Source organism: Pogoniulus pusillus, chromosome 19 (genome assembly GCF_015220805.1).
Source record: "Pogoniulus pusillus isolate bPogPus1 chromosome 19, bPogPus1.pri, whole genome shotgun sequence".
In the NCBI taxonomy this organism is placed as follows: Eukaryota; Metazoa; Chordata; class Aves; order Piciformes; family Lybiidae; genus Pogoniulus; species Pogoniulus pusillus.
In genome coordinates, this window is record NC_087282.1 from 20,022,773 (window position 1) to 20,043,480 (window position 20,708).

The 20,708-nt window shown below is 40.8% G+C and overlaps 1 protein-coding gene across 4 annotated transcripts in view; it reads right to left on the reverse strand.

Annotated features, from left to right (window-relative positions):
- AFF2 (ALF transcription elongation factor 2) overlaps positions 1–20,708 on the reverse strand; it is a 357,624-nt gene that overhangs the window by 77,017 nt on the left and 259,899 nt on the right. For all 4 annotated transcript variants that reach the window (XM_064159592.1, XM_064159590.1, XM_064159591.1 and 1 more), the window contains 2 exons: positions 20,607–20,658; positions 5,495–5,532 (listed from right to left, as the gene is read on the reverse strand). In XM_064159592.1, the coding sequence (XP_064015662.1) occupies positions 5,495–5,532; positions 20,607–20,658 (90 nt within the window). The remainder of the gene's footprint in view (positions 1–5,494; positions 5,533–20,606; positions 20,659–20,708) is intronic.

Genomic DNA, 20,708 nt, shown 5'->3' on the forward strand with positions numbered 1-20,708 from the left:
TCGTAGGGCTGTGCTCAAGGCCTCTCCCCAGCCTCGTCGCCCTTCTCTGGACACGCTCAAGCATCTCAATGTCCCTTCTAAACTGGGGGGCCCAGAATTGAACACAATACTCAAGGTGTGGTCTAACCAGTGCAGAGTACAGGGGCAGAATGACCTCCCTGCTCCTGCTGACCACACCATTCCTGATGCAGGCCAGGATGCCACTGGCTCTCTTGGCCACCCGGGCACCCTGCAGTGGAAGAACCCAGCATGCTTGCCAACAGCACACCCCCTCTTTCACACCTCTATTGGTTACAGGTGCCTGCCTTGAGTGGTTACAAACAAACCAACCTTCAGACCTGGCTTGCACTTCTGCCAACGGGAGCAAAAGCACTGTTTCTGGTTACCGCTATCACAGCGCACATTAACTGACCCTCTGAGGCTGACCTGCTTGCCCTCTCGCTTAGTGAGTCAATAAGAAAATCCTCTGGCTTTGCATGACTTGCTGAGACCTCAGACCTTCCATGCAGAATAAGGTCTACCCAGGGAGGGAAAAACAAGGTGCCACTCCAGCTGGTAAAATAAAGATATTTTTAAAGTGCAGTCAGTAGAAACAGTCACTCCTATTCCATGTATAATCAAGGATGAAAAGGCCATGAAAAATACCACTGCGCTTTGCAAATGAGAGGTCAATTGAAATGTCAAGATATCAAATGTTAATGGATTGCATTTCCAGTGATGGTCGGGACAGAAAACCGTACCAAGTCGTGTCAGATGCCCTTCTGAGGAGAAGATTAGTTTTATGGCAGGAAAAGACAATAAACACCAGAAGTCCTTCTAGTTAACAAACTTGTGGCTGACAGAAAACAAATAAGTTTTGAAAATCCAAAAAGCAGCGGGATTTTAACACAAGCTGTAATCCCAAACACGTATCTGGAGGTCATTAAATCTGCAGCAAATGTAAGCATATGCAGGTGTTTGGGGGAAATGCCATTCTTTCTACTGAAGATTGTTAAAGGCACTATAAAAAGAAGAGAGGATAAAGGACACTCAAAGAAGGCAATGTTTTCTTCCCTGAAGCTAGAAGTCAATTCCAATATTCTCACAGTTCTACAGCAGTTCATGGACTACATGGACTACTCTTATAAGCAGTCATTTTCTGGTTTAAAAATCTAATTTCTCTCTTATGAAACTCTTGTAATTTTTGTGTTGGATGATATCAGGTTTTAGCCAAATCATTCTTTCACCTCCTAGTACTTTCCCAGGAAATCAGTTTGGGCACTTTCATAAAGGATTCTAAACTGGGGTATCTGTTTAGAGTGACATTTTATCTAGTCCATAGACAGAAGGGCATTGCTGCACAAAGAACTCATCTCCTTAAGATGGAAAAGAAACTAGCTATCTTCCTAACTTCCTAATCTTCCTATTAAACATGCAGCCTTTCTTCCCAGTTGCAGAGAGATTGTCTTGTGTCTTTACCAGCTCATGGGTGGGCCCACACACTTGAAGGAAAAACAACATCATTAGTGGCTTCTGAGTAGGAAGATTCCTTGGTGTATAAGACAGAGATATGCAATATCTGGAATGAAGAACAGTAAGTAATCATTTGCTTTTTTGAGAAAGAATAACTATGTGTGTGTATTTCAGTGAACAGAGGAGCAAAAGGGTTTAAAATAAACACAAGACAGTATTTTCCCCCCTTTATGATGGGTTCAATGCCACAGGAAGGTGTGAGGACCACGGATTTCAAGAGATTTTGGTTGAGTTGGTACTTCCTAAACACAGGATGTGCAGTCACTGAACGTAAAATCCTGCATGCAGGAGGGTGGGAGGATTCTCCCTGTGGAGGATACCTCTGAAATTGGTGTTCTTCTTCCCCCCACTTTCTGCCACTGGGAGTGACAAAGCACTGAGCTGGTTGATCTTCAGTCTACATTAATGTAGCAACTCTGAAGTCAAGTGTATTTGTACTTAAGAGTGAGGCCTAATTCTGACTGTGTCTGGATCTGAGGGGATCCTGCAGCTCAACCCATTGGAAAAGGCAAGTGCTACGGTCTAAGTCAACATGAATATGACTCTTCTAAACTCTACACTGATAACAGCTCTCATTGCCTACTCACATCTGGGAAAAAATCTGGAAAGGGTTACCAACAGTTGGGTTTCAGAACAAAGCTGCTATTGAATTTTAGTGATAACTGCCTTCCATCAAATCACAAGGTATAGAGAAGATTATTTCTTCTGGATGTGCCCCAGTTCAAAACCATTTCTTATGTAACAGCTATTTAGAAATCACAAACTCTCCAAAGGGCAAACTTGTTTAGGTCATGGTACCTCTTTCAGACTCAAGGATAGAAATAGTATGACAAGGACCAGCAAGTAAGTGAAAAAAGTATCTCAGACTTTGCATCCAGCAAATCTCTTTTTTGCTACAGACTTTCAATGTAACTATGGATAAAACCAACAGGAGAAAGCAAGTGCCCCTTGTATGACAAGGGCAGGAGAGGATACCTAGGTTAAATGTAATGAATTCTGCAGTTATGGGGGCCACCTCGGTGCCACATGCAGACAGAAAAGGGTCTCATGTCTTTGGAAATGCAATTGGACCATATCCAACACACAAAAAAGAGATCAGTTCTGCAGACAAAGAGACTTCCTAGCTGTTTTCTGTGTGCTTATTTAGAGTAGTATTACGTCAGATGACACTACCAATACATAAATATGAGTCCCTATGGATATGTCGTGTCTTGAAGTGCTAAAAGCAACACAGAATTGGGATGAAGCCTTCTGAAGGAGCCAAATGCTGCCTGCATCTACCTTGGCCACCAAGAAGTTCACATCGGTTAGTGGGCACCTATTGATGCTTCAACATTAAGGAACCAGCTACTTGGCTGCCTTCAGAACTGCAGCAAGGAAACAATTGTTTTTTCCCCTCCCTAAGTGTTTAGTGCTGGAGGGATGCAGCAGAACAAACAAAAAAAAAATCCAGTAAGCTTCCTTCTGGACACTAAGCCAGTAGCATGAATAAACTGACCAATGAAAATTAACTAGACTACTCCTGCAGAAATATTCCACCCACTCCTAACTGCTATGTTAAATGGTGGCATTGTTAGGGTCCAAGTATTTGATATAAATGATAGCCTTTTGGCTTTGAGACATGAGACCTGTGTCAGCACAATGTAAGAACAAGGAAATCTTCGATGCTAATGACAACTGCTAATATTTTATATATATATATATTTATATATGCTTTTATATATATATATATTTATATATTGTAACAGATGTCAAATGCAGTTAGTTTCAACTCAACTTATTAGTGCATGGCTTGTAGCCAAAAGCAGTTTGCATTTGCAGAAGTGTACTATCACATATGTCTTAATATCAGAAATGTGTTTTTAAAAATGTATGTGATAAGTCACATATGGTAGAAGGAATCTGTACAGCTTTCAGCCCTTATGACAATGGAAGCTACTAACTTTATTTTGCATAGCTGAAGAACATTAAAATTCAAGTGAAATTCTCTTTGACATTTGAGAGCTACAAAAGCAACGACTAAAAGCTAGACAAGTCTGAGCTGTACTAAAGTGTGGCTGTGACACTTATATAAATGCAATCCATACCTACTACTGCTATCATGAAGACACTATTCTTACTTTTGTCCTGAGAGGTAATATTTTATCAGCAATCATAATTGTTTATAGGTATCTTAAGTAGCTACACTGTCACTGGAAAATACTGGGCAGATTTTTCATCTGTTTTGTTATGCAGAGTGTAATTAGTATGTATAATGGATTCTCTAGGGTACTAATAGAAGCTGCCACTATGAACGTAGTCAAAGAGAAGTTAAACAGCCAGTTGAGGGAAACATGACAGGGTGAAATGTGCACACATGTAGGTGGAAAAAGAAAGACTGTCCATCTGGCCTTTTTCCATTCCACAATGTTACACTTCCTCAAGTCCCATAAAGGAATGATTTAACCTAAATCACCCTTTCCCCTCACTCCCAAATCCTTCTGGTGGATAATTGCACATCAGTGCCACATACACACTGCTTAATAAATGCAAGGATCAGTATCTCTGTTATATGTGGGAAAACTCAATTCAGCCAAGTTATTCCTGAGAATTTGACTCAATATATTAAACAAAGTGAATGAATGATAAATGATTACTTTGGAGTTGTTCCACAGTACTCTCATCACCTTGCAATTCATGGATTCTCTAGAATATGAGGTGAAAACACAGCCCATTTCTTATTCTCTATTAAACAACCACCAGCTAACAATGGCTTTAATTTAGCTTGCACTGAATCTGAACTGGCCCTGTAGGCAAGAAAGGTCCCTTGTCTTATTAGAAGTTTCATGTGCTATCAGGTCCCTGTTGAACCCTATTTCTAATTTTTATCAGATTGAACGAAACATAGAGTGACTTATGAATATCTTGTCTTGCCTGATCACTCCAAGGAGTGTTCATACGCACTCTGTGTTCACTTTAGAAGATGATTACATGTGATGGAAGCCAATGGAGAAGAACTTTATTCTTTTGTTATGTGCGTTAAACCACGATGACTTGTGAGCCCTCTCAGTCCTTATCCCTACAAATACAAGCCCGCTCCAGTCCAAAAGCCAGCATCATCAGCAAACTACTATAAAAATATTCCCTATGTCTGTAACAGGACTATACAGTTACTGGGACTTCTTTAAACTGCAATGATCACCTACTGAAGCTAAAAATCTGTGTTTTATGGGTAGATAAGAGCCCATTAAAGACTGGAGTATTCATTATTTAAGCAGAATTGCTGATTGCTGGTAGCGTTAGCTAAAAATGTCTTTTCTCAAAGAGCCAGGACATCTATATAGCAACTTTCTTAATTCAGTGATATATGGTTGAGTCTTGCCGCTAGTGCCCTAAGATTTAAGAACTTCTCATAAAATGCCCTGGAAATTGCTCCCTGGTAGCTTGCTCATCCTTCACAGAGCCCAACTGTAAAGAGCAGAAACATACGTGTGTGTGTGTATGGTGTGAGAGAGAGACACACACACACACACAGAGTGAGAAAGAGCTCTTAATCAACAGGATGACAAAGCCTTGATACATAGGTGCAAAATATTCCCATGTGTCTGGAAATACTTTGGCACGTTCCTAGTTATTTCCCCCCTGTCAGACCTTCTCAAGGATTGCAATTAAAAATCATAATCTTTTTAGCATGTACGAACCTCCCCAAGGCTAGGAGCAATACGTATTGAGTATGATTGTGATATTATTTGGCAGCTATTCATAGACAACACATTAATTCATGGAAACTGAATGAAACTTGGGGAGTGCAATCATTAGGGACACACGAGAAATCAAAAGCTTTCCCCAACGATACTGACCTTTTTTAGAGCTATGATTCAGGGCAACTTGAATTCTGTTATCTCTTTCATCACCCTTCTTACTGCCCTAATCTTATTAGCAATTGTATACAACAACTCTGTTAAACCTCTGTTTTAAAATGGATAGAAAAAAAATAACTTACTTTACAGGAATGTTTCTCAATTTTGTCTTTTCAGCAGCCTGCAAACACAAGAGGGGTGGGGGAAACAAACAAGTGAGCACCGCGCCAAAGCACGACCAAGCCGCAAGCGAGCATCAACCTGCAGATGCTCTTCAGAAGTGCACCCCCAGGCAGCCAGACAGTGCCAGGGCAGAGGGCTGCAGGAGCTGGCCCCTTCCAGAGAGACAGCATTGTAGTTTTCAATAGTTCTGCCCCGGTTCATGGTATCAGAGTGCTCTGACGGCCATGAGCGTTTAGGAGCTGCTCATTCAGGGCGGCTCCTTCATTCCCTGCTCCGAGGCCTGGCCCCTTTGTCACAAGCTATCTGTTCATATCTGGAACAAGAGGGAAAAAGAAAGGAAAGAACGGACCCCATTTCCAAAAGAGCTTTTATTCACCAACAGCAGAAAAGGGCAAGGGATGGCCAAATGTTCAGATCAATTTCCTCTTGTGAAACCTTTGAGAAAACACACTCCAAATCATCTAAATGAGTAAATCTTTGGGCCTCTCGGCCTGCACCACCTCAGACATGGAGCCTGGTTCCAGTTTATTGCTGAACCCATTGATCTGTGTACAGTCCATTTATCATTCATGAAAAGAGCCAGTGATCTTCACAGTATATTAGAAGAAACAACTCAGATCATCTGTCAACGGCCCTCTCATTTCTGTTTCCCTCTCCACGGGGATTTCATCTCCTTCGATTCTTCTTGAATTAAAATGTTGCTAAGCAACACAGCTGGGGGCACCGATGGCAGTCGCGCCACTCTATCACACTGCTTAAGCTGCTCCAGATCTTAGCAGAGATCTTTTGCGTTTTTAAATGCTTCTGTGGCATAATTATGTAACGTGAACCAACCCTGCATCCCCCTTCTGATTTTTTTCAGACTAGGTAAATAACGATTTGACAGAAGAAGGCTTGAAATAGCACCTCCAGATAAACTAGCGCTGCTGTATCGTTTCAGAGGATTCCTCCTAGCGTCTGCAGAACCAGGCTGTAATAGATTTAAATGTGGAGAGAGGTCAGATGGTTGGTGAGATTACAAGCAAGGATAACGGTGAAACGCAGAATTAAGACAACTGATCCATAAACCTATTATAGTAAGGAAAGTTTCAGCGCTTAATTGCCTTCAGAGGTGTTTCTATACAGCCTACCAAAACGGAATAGAAGGGTTTTGGTGGAAAACTTTAACCTCTGCTATGCTTAGGGATGGGAATAAAATGGTTCCCACATAGGAACTGCTAATGTTAGCGTTCTGAAAAATGCTCACATATGCTTTTGAAGAACTAAATCCTTTATGAAGAGTGCCTAAGTTTTGAAAGCTCTGGGATGTGCACAACTGGGCTCCAAATTTTGCCAAAATGAGTTTTCCTTTCAGCTGTACAACGGGGCTAGTTTTTCAGAATACCCACTGTTTTGGCACTTCTGCCTCAAATCACAGTAAAGATAAAATCTGTGTTTAAATCCATGGAAATCCCTAACAATGAGTTTAAAATTTGGAAGAAAGAATTAGAGCTTGTGAGAGCTGAGACAGGGCAACGGCAGCCCTCTGAGCTGGCTCTAAGCATGTGAATACGTATGTGTTTCTTTCATTTGGATTCTATTTTCCATCCAAAGAATAACTCAATAAATGCATCAAAGGAAACAATTACATTAATTGTACAGCAGGGCAGCTAAATAAAACACCTAAACCTCAGGAAAAGCTAAACTGAGGATTGCATAAGCAAGTGTAACAGATCCAAAACGAATTATGTCCTCTCAAACAAGTCAGTGATGAAAACAGGTGCCTGCCTCACTAGTGAGACAAAGTGAGTGGTGCCTCTTCCCAGTGATAGACTCCCAAATCTGCCTTTCTCAGCTTTCATATAATCATAGAATCAATCAGGTTGGAAGAGACCTTCAAGATCATCCAGTCCAACCTAGCACCCAGCCCTAGCCAGTCAACTAGACCATGGCACTAAATGCCTCATCCAGGCTTTTCTTGAACACCTCCAGGGACGGTGCCTCCATCACCTCCCTGGGCAGCTCATTCCAACGGGAAATCACTCTCTCTGTGAAGAACTTCCTCCTAACATCCAGCCTAAATGCAAAAGTCAGAAGAATGTTATTAAGACATTTTTCTGAGTAGTAAACTACCTGCAATGACATGCAAAAGTTTCATTTAAAATGGATTAAAACACCATGAAAAATGGCATTTCACTTTCCCAAGCCTGACACTAAATGCCAAATTTCAATCCCATCCTGCATGGAAATAGAATTGTTTCTAAAGCTCATAATAGACTTCCATAATGGCCAAAGTTTTTTTCTGAATCCACAGTGATATTTTCCTGGAGTCTTCTATATACTGAGTAGTTGGACTATAACAATTCTGAGTTCAATCCCATGAAAATTGCATCTAGATAATCCCTCCCCCCTGCCCAATTATTCAAAAGTCACTACACAAAAGCTAAAGAAAACAAAAGAGTGCAGAGTGTCTAGGATCACAAGTAAATAATAATATTGTAGCTGACTCTAATACAAAGTAAACCAGAAGATACTCTGGAGAGCATGTGTGTGATGGTGTGAGCTAAAGTGTTTACATGGAAGATTAAAGAAGATGAAGATATTTCAAGGAGTGAGAAGTGGCGATGTCAAAGTCATAGAATATTAAAGAACAGGGTCTACACTGGGTGTTTGATATTTGACTAGACAGCTACACTGATGGCAACTCTTCAACCTGAAGGAAACACAGTAGCTTTAGGAAGAAAGAATTAGAGATGTATTTTATTTTCTCAGACCACAAACATATATTTCCTTATAATTTTTACATGGAGAATCTCCACCTTCTCCCCCCACCCCAGCTCCCTGCTTTTGTTACTCGGAGAAGGCACTTTCCTAACTAAAGAAATGGCAGATGCTGGAGGGACAGCCTCTTCTCCCAGGTAACCAGCAATAGAACAAGGGGACACAGTCTCAAGTTGTGCCAGGGTAGGTATAGGATGGATATTAGGAAGAAGTTCTTCACAGAGAGAGTGACTGGCATTGGAATGGGCTGCCCAGGGAGGTGGTGGAGGCACCGTCCCTGGGGGTCTTCAAGAAAAGACTGGATGAGGCACTTAGTGCCATGGTCTAGTTGATTGGATAGGGCAGGGTGCTAGGTTGGACAGGATGATCTTGGAGGTATCTTCCAACCTGGTTGATTCTATGATTCTATTCTATGATTCTATGATTCACTAAATGCCCATTCATACAATTTGAAATAGATATTGCAAATGCTCAGGTTAATCTACACACCAGCTTGGTTTGAGGTTACATGGTTAAGTCACTGGTCATTTTAGTTTGCCTCTGAGTGGGAGCGTTGTGATGTTAAACACAACACAAAATACACTACGGATTCCATCTGAGAAAGAAAGGCAGGCTCTGTCTTTCTGCTTTTATTTGTCTTGTAGGTGTTGCTCATTCATTTTTCAAAGCGTATTTGTTGCGATATTATGAGCATGCCCAGTGGCAGAAGATAAAGGGAGGCAAAATCAAAGCGACATTGAGTAACTCTACGCATTAAGCTTTGATGCAGAAACATATTGTTTGAAAATACTTGGTGTGCAGTAGGTCTGTCAATTAGAGCTAATTATTTTTCTCTGATCAGGAAGAATGCAATCTTGTTTTAGGCAGGTTTCTTTGAAATGTATGTCTCATATAACTTCATTATGGGAAAATACTTCTTCCAAATTACTTTTTTTTCTGGGCTGCTTAGCTATTGACTCAAATTGTCTGTGTTGAGTAGTTCTCTCTGCTTTGATAATTAACTTTTGATCATTACTGAATTTAGCAGCTCTAGTCAGATGTGTTCATAGCCAACCTCTTCAACTATTTCAGTGTTCATCGCCTTTAATCTTTGAACAAAATGATCTCATTGAGCTTCCATCAGCCTTGCTAGTCAGTTAATAACTCCTGTTTCACATCTTCATGACTGAGTTTGATTTGTTTTAGACTTGATGCAAGCTTTTGATTATTAATTTAAGCTATTTCAAAGACAAACACGTTTTAAGAGTTATTTTTTTTTTTTAATCTTCTATTCCTAGTCCTTTACAAATAAGAAGCTGGTTTTAACTTCACAATGATTCCTGAACTTCATGTATTAAAAGTACTGGAAAGAAACAGAGCAGGCTTTGGGATCTAAGCCATAATACACATGCCCTGAGTGGGAGATGATGTTGAAAAACACTGGAATGAAACTGGACTGCTATAATGTCACATTGGATACGTGCAAGGAGAATTACGTCATGAGACTTTTGCTGAGTTTGAAAACATGCATTAAAATCATTTAGGATGATTAGACAATGGAAGCCAGAATGAACTAGACAATCATTCCACTTGCATTTCTAATTCTTTTCCCCCCTCAGTTATGGCCTTTCCCTAATTGTGCCTCTGCTCTTTAACACCTTATTTCAGCAGCTGGCTGTTGAGTAAGAAGGAGGAAAATGAAGAATACTTGAAAGGTAGTAAGTTACAGAGGATCGTCCACTGGAGACTGTTTCCCCATGACTTTTAGAACTGTGAATGACTCCTACCTCTTATGTTGCATTACAGCTGATTTTGGAAGTAGCTGCTTTAGCATTAGCTCAAGAACCATCTGCAATGTGCCTTACTTGATCTGCAGAGAGGATATACCCATAAGCTTATTTTTCAGCAGGTATTAAAGTATTACAAAAAAGATTAACCATGGGAATATGCACAAACTGCTCTTAGAATGTACACAACGACTGAAAAAGTGATGTTTTTCTTTGTCACTCTCAATAACTGGACTGACTCTTAGATAAGAATCAGAAAAAATACTCCAGTCAGAACTACTTCCCTGCAAAGCTTGAGGAGAATGAACCAATAAGAGGCTGGGTCAAAAGTACTGAAGTAAAATAATCAGCAACTTTAAGAAAGCAAATATTTTTGGTCTAGTGTTACAGAGGAAGTGTCTGCTATCCAAATTAAAAAACACATCTTCATTGCATAACTGGAAAGCCAGGATTTTCAGTGAAAACTATTTGATTTTGAGGAAGTGAGATCAGACAGGAAGTAATTTCTAAGAATCATCTTCTTGATTCAGAAACACTGATCAACCACCTAAGAAGGGAATTGCTGAGCCTCAAACAATCTCTTAGGGTGAGACAGATGCCATCGAATCTGTTGGCAGAATAAGACAGGTCTTCATACATTAGCTTTTTCCTATGCTGCAAATCTTACTTAGGTTGATCTCCCAGTTTCTAAGCACCTCTTTATGCTTGGGTAAATGGCTAAGCAACTCAATACAAGTTTACAACCTGCTGATGTTCTCTCCTGTAGGTATAGAAGAGACTCCTTGGAGATGCTATTCAGCAATCCAGTATCAACAAAGAAACTTTTCACACTAGCCCAGTTATGGATATCACAGTATCACAGTATCATCAGTATCATCAAGGTTGGAAGAGACCTCACAGATCAAGTCCAACCCTTTACCACAGAGCTCAAGGCTAGACCATGGCACCAAGTGCCATGTCCAACCTTGCCTTGAACTGCCCCAGGGACCTATCTTTGCAGTTATAATTTCTCTTGGAACTTCCACCATGCTCTTATTTATATAGAGTGTCTAACCTATGGTGCTAAGTAATGAACCAAACCCCACTACTAACCGATTGCACTGTACTGTGCTCCGATTCTGTAACGGTACACTTGGTGCTAACTACAACTTCCTGTGGAGGAGGAGAATGTAGTGTACAGCACACAAACCATCCAAGTACAATGGCTGAAGGATTAGTATGTGATGATACATGCATAAATTTTCTTCTTTACTTCATTGGTCACACTCTCCTCTACCTGTCCCCTAATGTCAACAGAGGAGATTGTATTTCTTTCTTGCTAATTGCCTTTGACATGAAGTTGGCAACCTTGTATTTGAGATTCTGTGTGTGATGTTCCAGGTCAGTCTCACCTCGAGGACAAAAAGCCCAATGTTAATGTATCTAGGACCCAAAAAAAAAAAGAAGATACTCTCCTCATCATGCTGCATTTAAAAAAAAAAAAAAAAAAAGAGTATTTTTTCCTCAGCAGCCAAATGTGGATAGTGAGGATCCATTTTTCAAATATCAAGTCACCAAGCATGTGCTATCTACAAATCAGAACGGTTCATTGAACTCTCGCTATGTATGAACCACTGAGAGCTTCTCATCATTGCTTTGAGCTATGCAGTAACCTTCATGGCTTCACAGACACTTGCTTAAGAATACCTGAAATACCAGAAATTTAATTTCAGTCAGTGCAGTGGAGGCTGGGCAAAATGAAAAGCAGAGTTTAAGTGACTATCTCTAAAACAGTCTCTCTGTGGGTTAGGAGTCACCTTCAGCCTTGATGTAAGCAAACTGCTTTTATTGAGAAACAGTACAAATATACTTGGGCCTGTCAGCATTATTTCTCAAATCTCTGTTTTTCCACCAGGCCAGGGGTGGAAATCAAGCTAAGGAAGCATGCCATAAAAAATCTGGCAATTTTTGAATGGCTATTCCTTATTTTACTGGGTTTGCACGGCACAGTTTTGGTAATAGGGAGGTGACAGGGGTGACATCTGTGAGAAGATGCCCTAATTTTGACTCCTCCATCCAACACAAGAGAAATTGCAATACTCTACTAATTCAAATTTTGTAGTCCTACAAACCAAGTAGAACTTTGTCAAGTTCTTTTACAAATGCTAATCAATGAAGTCTAATAGATTCACATGGGCTGACAACATCAATTCACCTGGTGATTGAAGTGTCTTATGGCAGAGAAGAGAGTTCCCCAAAAGCTGGTCAAATAGTACTGAACGGTCCATGTTTAAGAAAAAGAAAACCATTCTAAATTGATATTCTGGTTAGAAACATTCTTTCCTAGCAAATAATTTGTTACAAATTCATTACAAATTATCTAGGCTTGGTGAACGATACTACTATTGTGAAAATATAGAATCAATCAGGTTGGAAGAGACGTCCAAGATCATCCAGGCCAACCTAGCATCCAGCCCTGTCCAACAAACCAGACCTAAGCTGTCTCACTAAGAGCCTCATCCAGTCTCTTCTTGAACACCTCAAGGGATGGCAACTCCACCACCTCCCTGGGCAGCCCATTCCAATGCCAATCACTCTCTCTCTGTGAAGAACTTCCTCCTAACATCCAGCCTAGACCTCCTCCAGCATAACTTGAGACTGTGTCCCCTTGTTCTATTGCTGGCTGCATGGGAGAAGAGACCAACACCTACCTGGCTACAACCTCCTTTCAGGTAGTTGTAGACAGCAATGAGGTCTGCCCTGAGCCTCCTCTTCTCCAGGCTGCACACCCCCATCTCCCTCAGCCTCTTTTTGTAGGAACCCTCACAAGCTTCTCTGCCCCTCTCTGGACACGTTCCAGTACCTCAACATTTCTCTTGAATTGAGGGGCCCAGAACTGGACACAGTACTCAAAGTGGGGCCTGACCAGTGCTGAGTATCTAGCTAGGAATAAAACTCAGCATTAGTTGTTGCCTTATTTACTGACCATTTTTAAAACCTGCATTTGGTTCAACCCTCCACATAGCTAATAAATGGAAAAAAAAATCCATTATTTGTTTAGTTTCCTCCAAAGTTGCATTTCAACATGTTAACCATGATTAAAAATCTTGAGGAGGCAAAAGAAACAGAAAAAAGATAAAGAAATGTTTGTAAGAGAAATATTTTATCTAAACTTCTCTCAAGAACTAAGCAGCAAAAGGCTAACTTCAAAGACTATCCAGTGACTTCATCGTGCAGCTGCAGATGGTCTCTGCCACCTGGGTACTCCTCACTGTCCTAGTTCTAACAGAAGGTAATTCTTTCTGTCTCAATCTCTGGAACTGGAACAGTGTTGATATTTTGAGATCTGATAATGAGGGGTGTCTGTATCGTGTGATGTCCAATTGCTACTTTTGCAGTACTTGCACTAGTTGAAAGTTGCTGCATCGAAATGGAAATGAGCATAGGCAGCCACCTTGGAAACTGCCCCTTGCACCCCTGCTCATTTGCCACCCAAGACTTTCTTTTGTGGCAAAGGCCTTTATCTTGTTCCTTCAGGAGTCCAACCTACCCTCAGTGTCTTCCCTACTCTAAATCAATGAGTAGTTCCCTAGACTTGAGAAGCAGAAGGGCAGAGTCAGAGTAGCAGTGCTGGAAAGATGTGAATTGATGTTGCTGTCCACGCTGCCCATTTATTTCCTGGGCAGGACTAAGGACTTTAAGGATTTTAATTTATACTTAACATTACATCTCCACTGAATGTTAAATCTATTACAAACAGGCAGCAGAGTTAATAGAGGCAAACATACATGAAATAACTCTTTGTTGACCTTGGTCTCATTTAGTATGTTGCTCAGATGACACAGGCAATTATGAAATTGCACAGCTCCAAAAATGATACTTAACATTATTGCCACAAAATTACTGATTTTGTAAAGCAGGCACACTCTCTGTGAGCACCCTGCCCAAATTGATTGAACTGTCACACTGTGGTCTTGACCTGTCCCTAGGAGCAGGCAGAAGGTCTGTTCTGTGAAGCTTCATCCTGCTGGCACAAAATGGAGCAAACTTTCCTGTGGCAGATGAATTCACCCAAAGAAAAATTAAGGTCTTTGGTTCTCACTACTGTTCTCCTTCTGGAATACCTCCAGGGGAGATCAACTTCCACTTCTTCTCCCCTTGTTCTAGCTGACAGAAGCTAATTACTGGATTTATCATGCCCTTTTCATCACCTACTTTACACTTGTTCTGGCCACCTATGAGTATCTCCTTCAAACTTTTACAACCCCCCTTCCCCCAGTTTCAAAGCCAGCACTTGCACTATGCTCTGCTGCTGTTAAAAGACTCCCAAGAACTTAGATTTTGAAGTTCACAGATGGTTATTTGGGCTTTCACAAAAGAGTGACACTGCAGATGGCCAGCATAAGAAAGGCAGACACTTCCTTCACCAAAACACTTCAGAAGGCACTCAGGATAAAAATCACATTCTCCTTTTGAGGAAAAAGGGAGATAAATGTTTACTGTGTAGTCGGATTAGTGTGTGTTGAGCACTGAGATGACCTAAAGATATTACAAACTTCGGATTGAATTTAATAGGACAGCATGGTCAGGTCTGGCTTTTCTCTAAACAGGGATGGTGTCAATCCACTATCTCACCTCCTGCTGCCAAAACAAAACAGAGCTTTTGCAGAAGTGGCATTGGGGGATTTTGCCTCCAAGCTTATCATAAAGATGCCTTTACAAAAAAAAAGTGTGTGTGCAAGCATGCACACACAGAGAGCACATGAGCTGTCCTGTGGACTGAGAGCTGCATCTCCCTCCTCCCTTCCATCCCAGAAAGGCTGGCAGATATCTAGCACCTGGTCCTTACAACTGTACTGAGGAACAACTGGGTTTTCCCTCTCTGTTCAGTAGTGATGAAGCCACTAGACCTTTTTAAAGCTTCTCCTTCAGGCAAATATTTTATGGTATGGCTTTGAAAGCTTGGCTGCTTCGGGTTGGTGTCATGAAAAACTAAACCTAGGAGAAGGACCTGAGTTAGCTGAGCAGCTATGAAGCTCCTGCTTATTTGTGGAGAAGTCAGGAGAGGACTTCTCGCAACTGCATTTATCCATCTTTTTAGCTAAGGCATTTTGTTCTGCTTTTGTTAGAGATGCCTGCCAGCATTGCCCTTGCCCATAGAATGTTCTTTACTGTGGTGCAGGGTTTTTGAAACACTGAGCTGCCGGTGCATAACAGGCAACCCATGGAAAAAGCCGGGCCAGTAGGAGGGGCAGGACTCCTCCAGCTCCTGTACTGGTCTAGGCAGCTGCTACCTCAGTGCCCAGGTAAGAGCATAGCTGCAGCCTGCAGAGGCAAACTTAGTGTTGTTGATCTGTAGTACTGTGCACTCTAGAGCAGCCATTTGTCCTGCAGCTTACATTAAACCTCTTCCTCACTGATGGATGACCTCCACAATAACAAGATGTGCAGAAACAATTACAAGAGATTCTATGAATCTGAGCAAGTTAAAAGCTTTTGAAAACACTGTGTATTTGAGTGGTGTGTCATGTTTTCACTCATAACTGCAGCAAGCTCAGCCCAGATCTCAGAGAGATTACTGAAAGCTTCAGCTGATAATAAACAAATATATGATATGAACCTATGTCATTACCATGTGAATCATGCCCTTAGACATGTCAGCTATCAAATATCTTATTAGCAGAGATTTGTCTAACAGAAGCTGGAGTATTCATTTTACATGACTGATAACACATCATTGTTTCACCTAGTGTTGTGCAGAATAAAATTTGAGTATCAATTAAAATGGACTGTGGTAGCAAGAAGAGACACATCTTCATGAAAAGATTTTTCATGGCCACAGATTGACAAGGTTAGAGAATGACTGCATTATCCTGACAGCTTCTGTTTTCATTAATGGCTTAATGAAAATGCTTCCCTAAAATTATAGAACAGGACTGTAGATCTCAAACGCTGGAATGTGGGTTCTTTATCACAACACACTGCAGCTACAACTGATGCTGCACCACTCTGGGGTTTCAATGGAACCCAATGACAGATAAACTGTTTACATTAAAAGACTCTATCAAAGTTATTTTGCACCTAGTTTCATCCTAATCCATCTGATTTTTCTACAGCTTTGACAAGATGACCTCTCTCACTGTGTGTGCAGTATTGATGTCATTACTGAAGAGCTGTTGTTCAGCCTTTCTGCTGATAACAAAGTAAATGGAAATGTAGAGAAACCTTGGGGAGGTAAACAGCTTGTTCAGGATCCAGCTAAAAACCAGGAAAAATTACAACAGGAAAGGGATCTCTAGTTTGACATGGAAAGTGGTCACTGTTTCACTTTAAAAAGCATTTACATGATGCAATGAAAGCACATTGCATCTTAGAAATTCATAAACTCTAAAAAAAACAAATAAACAGAGACCTTGACAGCTCACTAAGCATTTTAAGTATTTAAAGCTCAGCCTGATCACATTTTCAGACTCAGCTACAAAGTCAAATACTTTGTATGCAATTACCTAACAGCAGCCTAGCAAAAAACAATGTTTGTGTGAAACACAAATGGTAGGGCAGGGCTATGGACTATATGCATGTCTTGTGCTTGTATGGTTATCAGAGAAGGGCAATAAAATGACAGTCACTAAGGGAAGGAGAGAAAAAATAAAAGAAAAAAAACATTGATTTTTTTTCTGCCCAAACTGCTATACACACAAAGTACTGAAAATGGAGCAGGTCTGTAACTAGTATAAAAGTTTCTTTGGTTCAAAAACACACAGTTCACCAGCAATGTGATTTAAATTAAGTACCCATTTCAAAGGTTAACAGGACTGTTCCGTAGGCAGAAGAACAAAGAGGAGCTGGTTAAATAAAATTGGGTACACTACAGCTACTTAAAACTCTGTATCCAGGCACAACTCATTTGGATGCCTTTGAGCTCAAAGCTAATTTGAATTATACAGAGGTGCTTTAGAGAACAAAAATACTAACCTGTGTTTTATCTAAGCTATTTTAGCTGAACTGAGACTCTAATTAAAAATCTTCACTAGTCCTCCTAATTTCTGATGTATTTTTTAACAGAGTAATAAAGCTATTTAAAAGCTCTGTCCTTCCTCACAAGTGTTAACATTAGCCACTCCAAAATGCCTTGCCATCTAATGGTTTTACTAACAACATGCCTGTCATCTGCCAATCTAAAATATACCTCATAGCCAACCTAAAAACATTGTACTGTAGGACTTCTGAATGTGATAGTGATGCATGTGCCAACGTTCCCCTCAGTGACAGTGCTAAAAAGAGTTTACAATCCAGGGAATGCCTACATGCAACAGTATTTCTCAAATCATACCTTAAACAGATGTGTAGCTGCTATTATAAATGTGTGACATAAAAATCTATTGGGTTGGTCAGCGTGCATATTAAAAACCATTCAAGTAGGTCAAATTGTAGATAACTTAAAACTTTAAAGGCAGAAATTTTAATAAAACTGTCAATACAATTTTCTTTGTTAAAACATTTGACACTGATTATGCTGCTTCTATTGAAAGAGAAACACAAGGTCTATATCTTTAGATCTTTTATTGAGCTGTGAGCACAGCATCAATAACTGCTTCTCGGCTGTAAATGAAAATTGATTCCAGATCTAACCCGTCATTTTCTGTGTGTCTTTAATCCCAAATCACCTGCAATGAGACACAAGAATCAACACTTTGTCTGTGGGACAAAGCACGTGTCACATGGCCAGCTCAACAGTGCCTGCACTGAAGACACTGTGGGGTGTGCTTATATGTGTTAGAGGCAGGCAGTAACAGGTCTCTGTTGGGCCAAGCAAGGCCAAAAAGGTGATACTGGGAGTTTGAAGCTCGGCTGAAGTGACCTGTTACTTGTCTAATGCACTATTGCAATGACCATTATGATCTGAAGTATGAAAAGACCTGCAATAACTCTCTTGGACCTCCTGTATATTATGGTTCAAAGAAATACACTTGACAGCTTCTGCATCTGTGTTCAGTTCTGGGCCCCCCAGTTTAGAAGGGATGTTCAGATGCTTGAGAGTGTCCAGAGGAGGGCAACGAGGCTGGGGAGAGGCCTTGAGCACAGCCCTACGAGGAGAGGCTGAGGGAGCTGGGATTGGTTAGCCTGGAGAAGAGGAGGCTCAGGGGTGACCTTATTGCTGTCTACAACTACCTGAGGCGTGGTTGTGGCCAGGAGGAGGTTGCTCTCTTCTCTCAGGTGGCCAGCACCAGAATGAGAGGACACAGCCTCAAGCTATGCCAGGGGAGATTTAGGCTTGAGGTGAGGAGAAAGTTCTTCACTGAGAGAGTCATTGGACACTGGAATGGGCTGCCCGGGGAGGTGGTGGAGTCGCCGTCCCTGGAGCTGTTCAAGGCAAGGTTGGACGTGGCACTTGGTGCCATGGTCTAGCCTTGAGCTCTGTGGTAAAGGGTTGGACTTGATGATCTGTGAGGTCTCTTCCAACCCTGATGATACTGTGATACTGTGATCAAGCCCACAACTGGCAGAAGTTCAAGAGGTGAGAAAGACCACGAGATTTCTGTGCAATTTGCATCACTCTGCCACTAGTAGTTTAGATTTCCAGCCAGCTATCACTTGCTGAAGCCTCTAAAACATTCTGGGGTGAAATTAAAGTGTAAGGTCTCCTTTCTGGAATCCTTTTCTTCGTGATATGTTGCTAGGCCATCATCATGCATTCCTTAACCAAAAGAGACCCAACACCTATACTAAGAAGCATTCTCCAGATTGGTTTCATAACTGGAATAATCTCCAGTTATTTAAAAAAACTATTTGAAAAGATAAAAGTGGGCAGCATGTTTAATAACAACCTTACTAACACAATCTAATAGAATAAATACCTGCCACTGACTTCTTCTTCACTGTGCCCATTCTATCCAGAAATCAGGCTCAACTCCTTAATTACATGACTGACTGTAACTATATTGTGTATTTGGCTGCCCCTGAAGAGTAGGGACAAAAGGAAGGAGATGTTTAACATTTGAAGGAGCATGAGGTTCATAGACCCCTAAATAAATGCAATACAGATCTTAGGTGTGCTCATTCACAGGAGTGAGAAAGTAAGACAGAAGAGCTCTGTTTCTTGCAGACAAGCTTCCAACGCTCTTCTACCATGACAAATGGACTCCTGGTAGTCTCAGAAGACAGGCTGATAGATCAAACTCTCTCCACATCCCACAGACATTAACTAAAAGCTGAGATCAAGGTGCATTTATGGATCTGTGTCACAACTGCCTCACCATGTAAAGACTGAAGGATCCCTAGCAATTCTCAAAGGACAAACTCTAGGGTTTCAAGCTGATCATTGTTCTCAAAGAACTTAGGTTCTCTTGAAATAGATGTAGAGGTAAAGGTAATAAAGCTGCTGTTTATATATTGTGTTCTTATTTGTAAAAAAACAATCAATCAGTAAATTCTGGTGCATGCTTCACATTGGCTGTAAGCCTATAGCAAAATTAAAAACCAAAGTAATTTTAAAGACAATGATTCCATTCCTTTGCAGAAAGACTGCCTGGACTGTTAGAATGGTTTGGAGCAGAGTTTTAACCTTTTCCCTCTCTGTCAGAATGCACATGTGTGCACCTGAATCACAGCGGGGTCATTTGACTGCCAAATGTTCATGTCAAAAATGCAAGGCAGTATTTTTCTAACCCTGGGCTCCACAGCTGAATATGCAACACTGCAAAGCTCACATATTGTAGCAGCCTTGCTCTGTCCCTCGTGAAGGAACAATTTCCTTACTTTTTGGAGAAAGTACATGGCAGTCAAAAACCATTGCAGTTACTTTGTGGATGCTTTTGTGTCTGGCCAGTGGGTGAGATCAACCTTCCTTCACTTTTTCAGTCTCTCTCTTTAAAGAGACACGGCAGAAGCTGCTGAAGTGTGAAGGCACTGCCGCTGTAATGTCTGAGTGGTGCAGCGGAGCCATGCTGTTCACCTTTGCAAGGCCTTACTGTGGGATGCAGTGTGTGACAAAAACCTAAAGGACAGACACATTCATTCAGGAAACCTAGAAAGCTGTGGACTCTTTCCTACAATGTTTATATCTTTGTCTATACCCTCTACTTGTAACACAAATAAGAGACGCAATCATATATATATATGGGGTAAGGTGAAGGTTTCCCTTGAGTGTCAGGCACTTATGAAATGTACTGAGACTGCTGCCTGTCCAGACAGTTCATTTGTTTTTTATGTGATTGGAAGTGTTCATGTTTGGAATCCCTGCAGAAACAGACCACAATCTGGTTCTTAAGAAAATATTTGGGAGAGCTAAGGAGATCTGAATGAATTCTAATAACTTAAAATGAGATGAAGCTCATACTGCCAAAAGGAAAAACATTTTCCACATACTATAAGTTATCAAGGAACTACATGAAACATCCTTATTGTGCTTTCTTGTTGGTCTGCAGCTTATGCTGTGAATAGTAGAATTACAACACCCCAAAATGCTTTTGATGCAAATACAGTAAATCAATGTGCATTCACATCCAACTGATAAAACAACTTTGTCAGATTATATGGTCTGTGCACTTTTGGCAGGTGTATTTACCTGTTCATTGTCATCTTCATCACTGCTGAGCTTCAGATCATCCTCAAGCATTCTGAATAAAAGAGAGACAATGCAGAATTTTACATTTAATGAATTAACAGT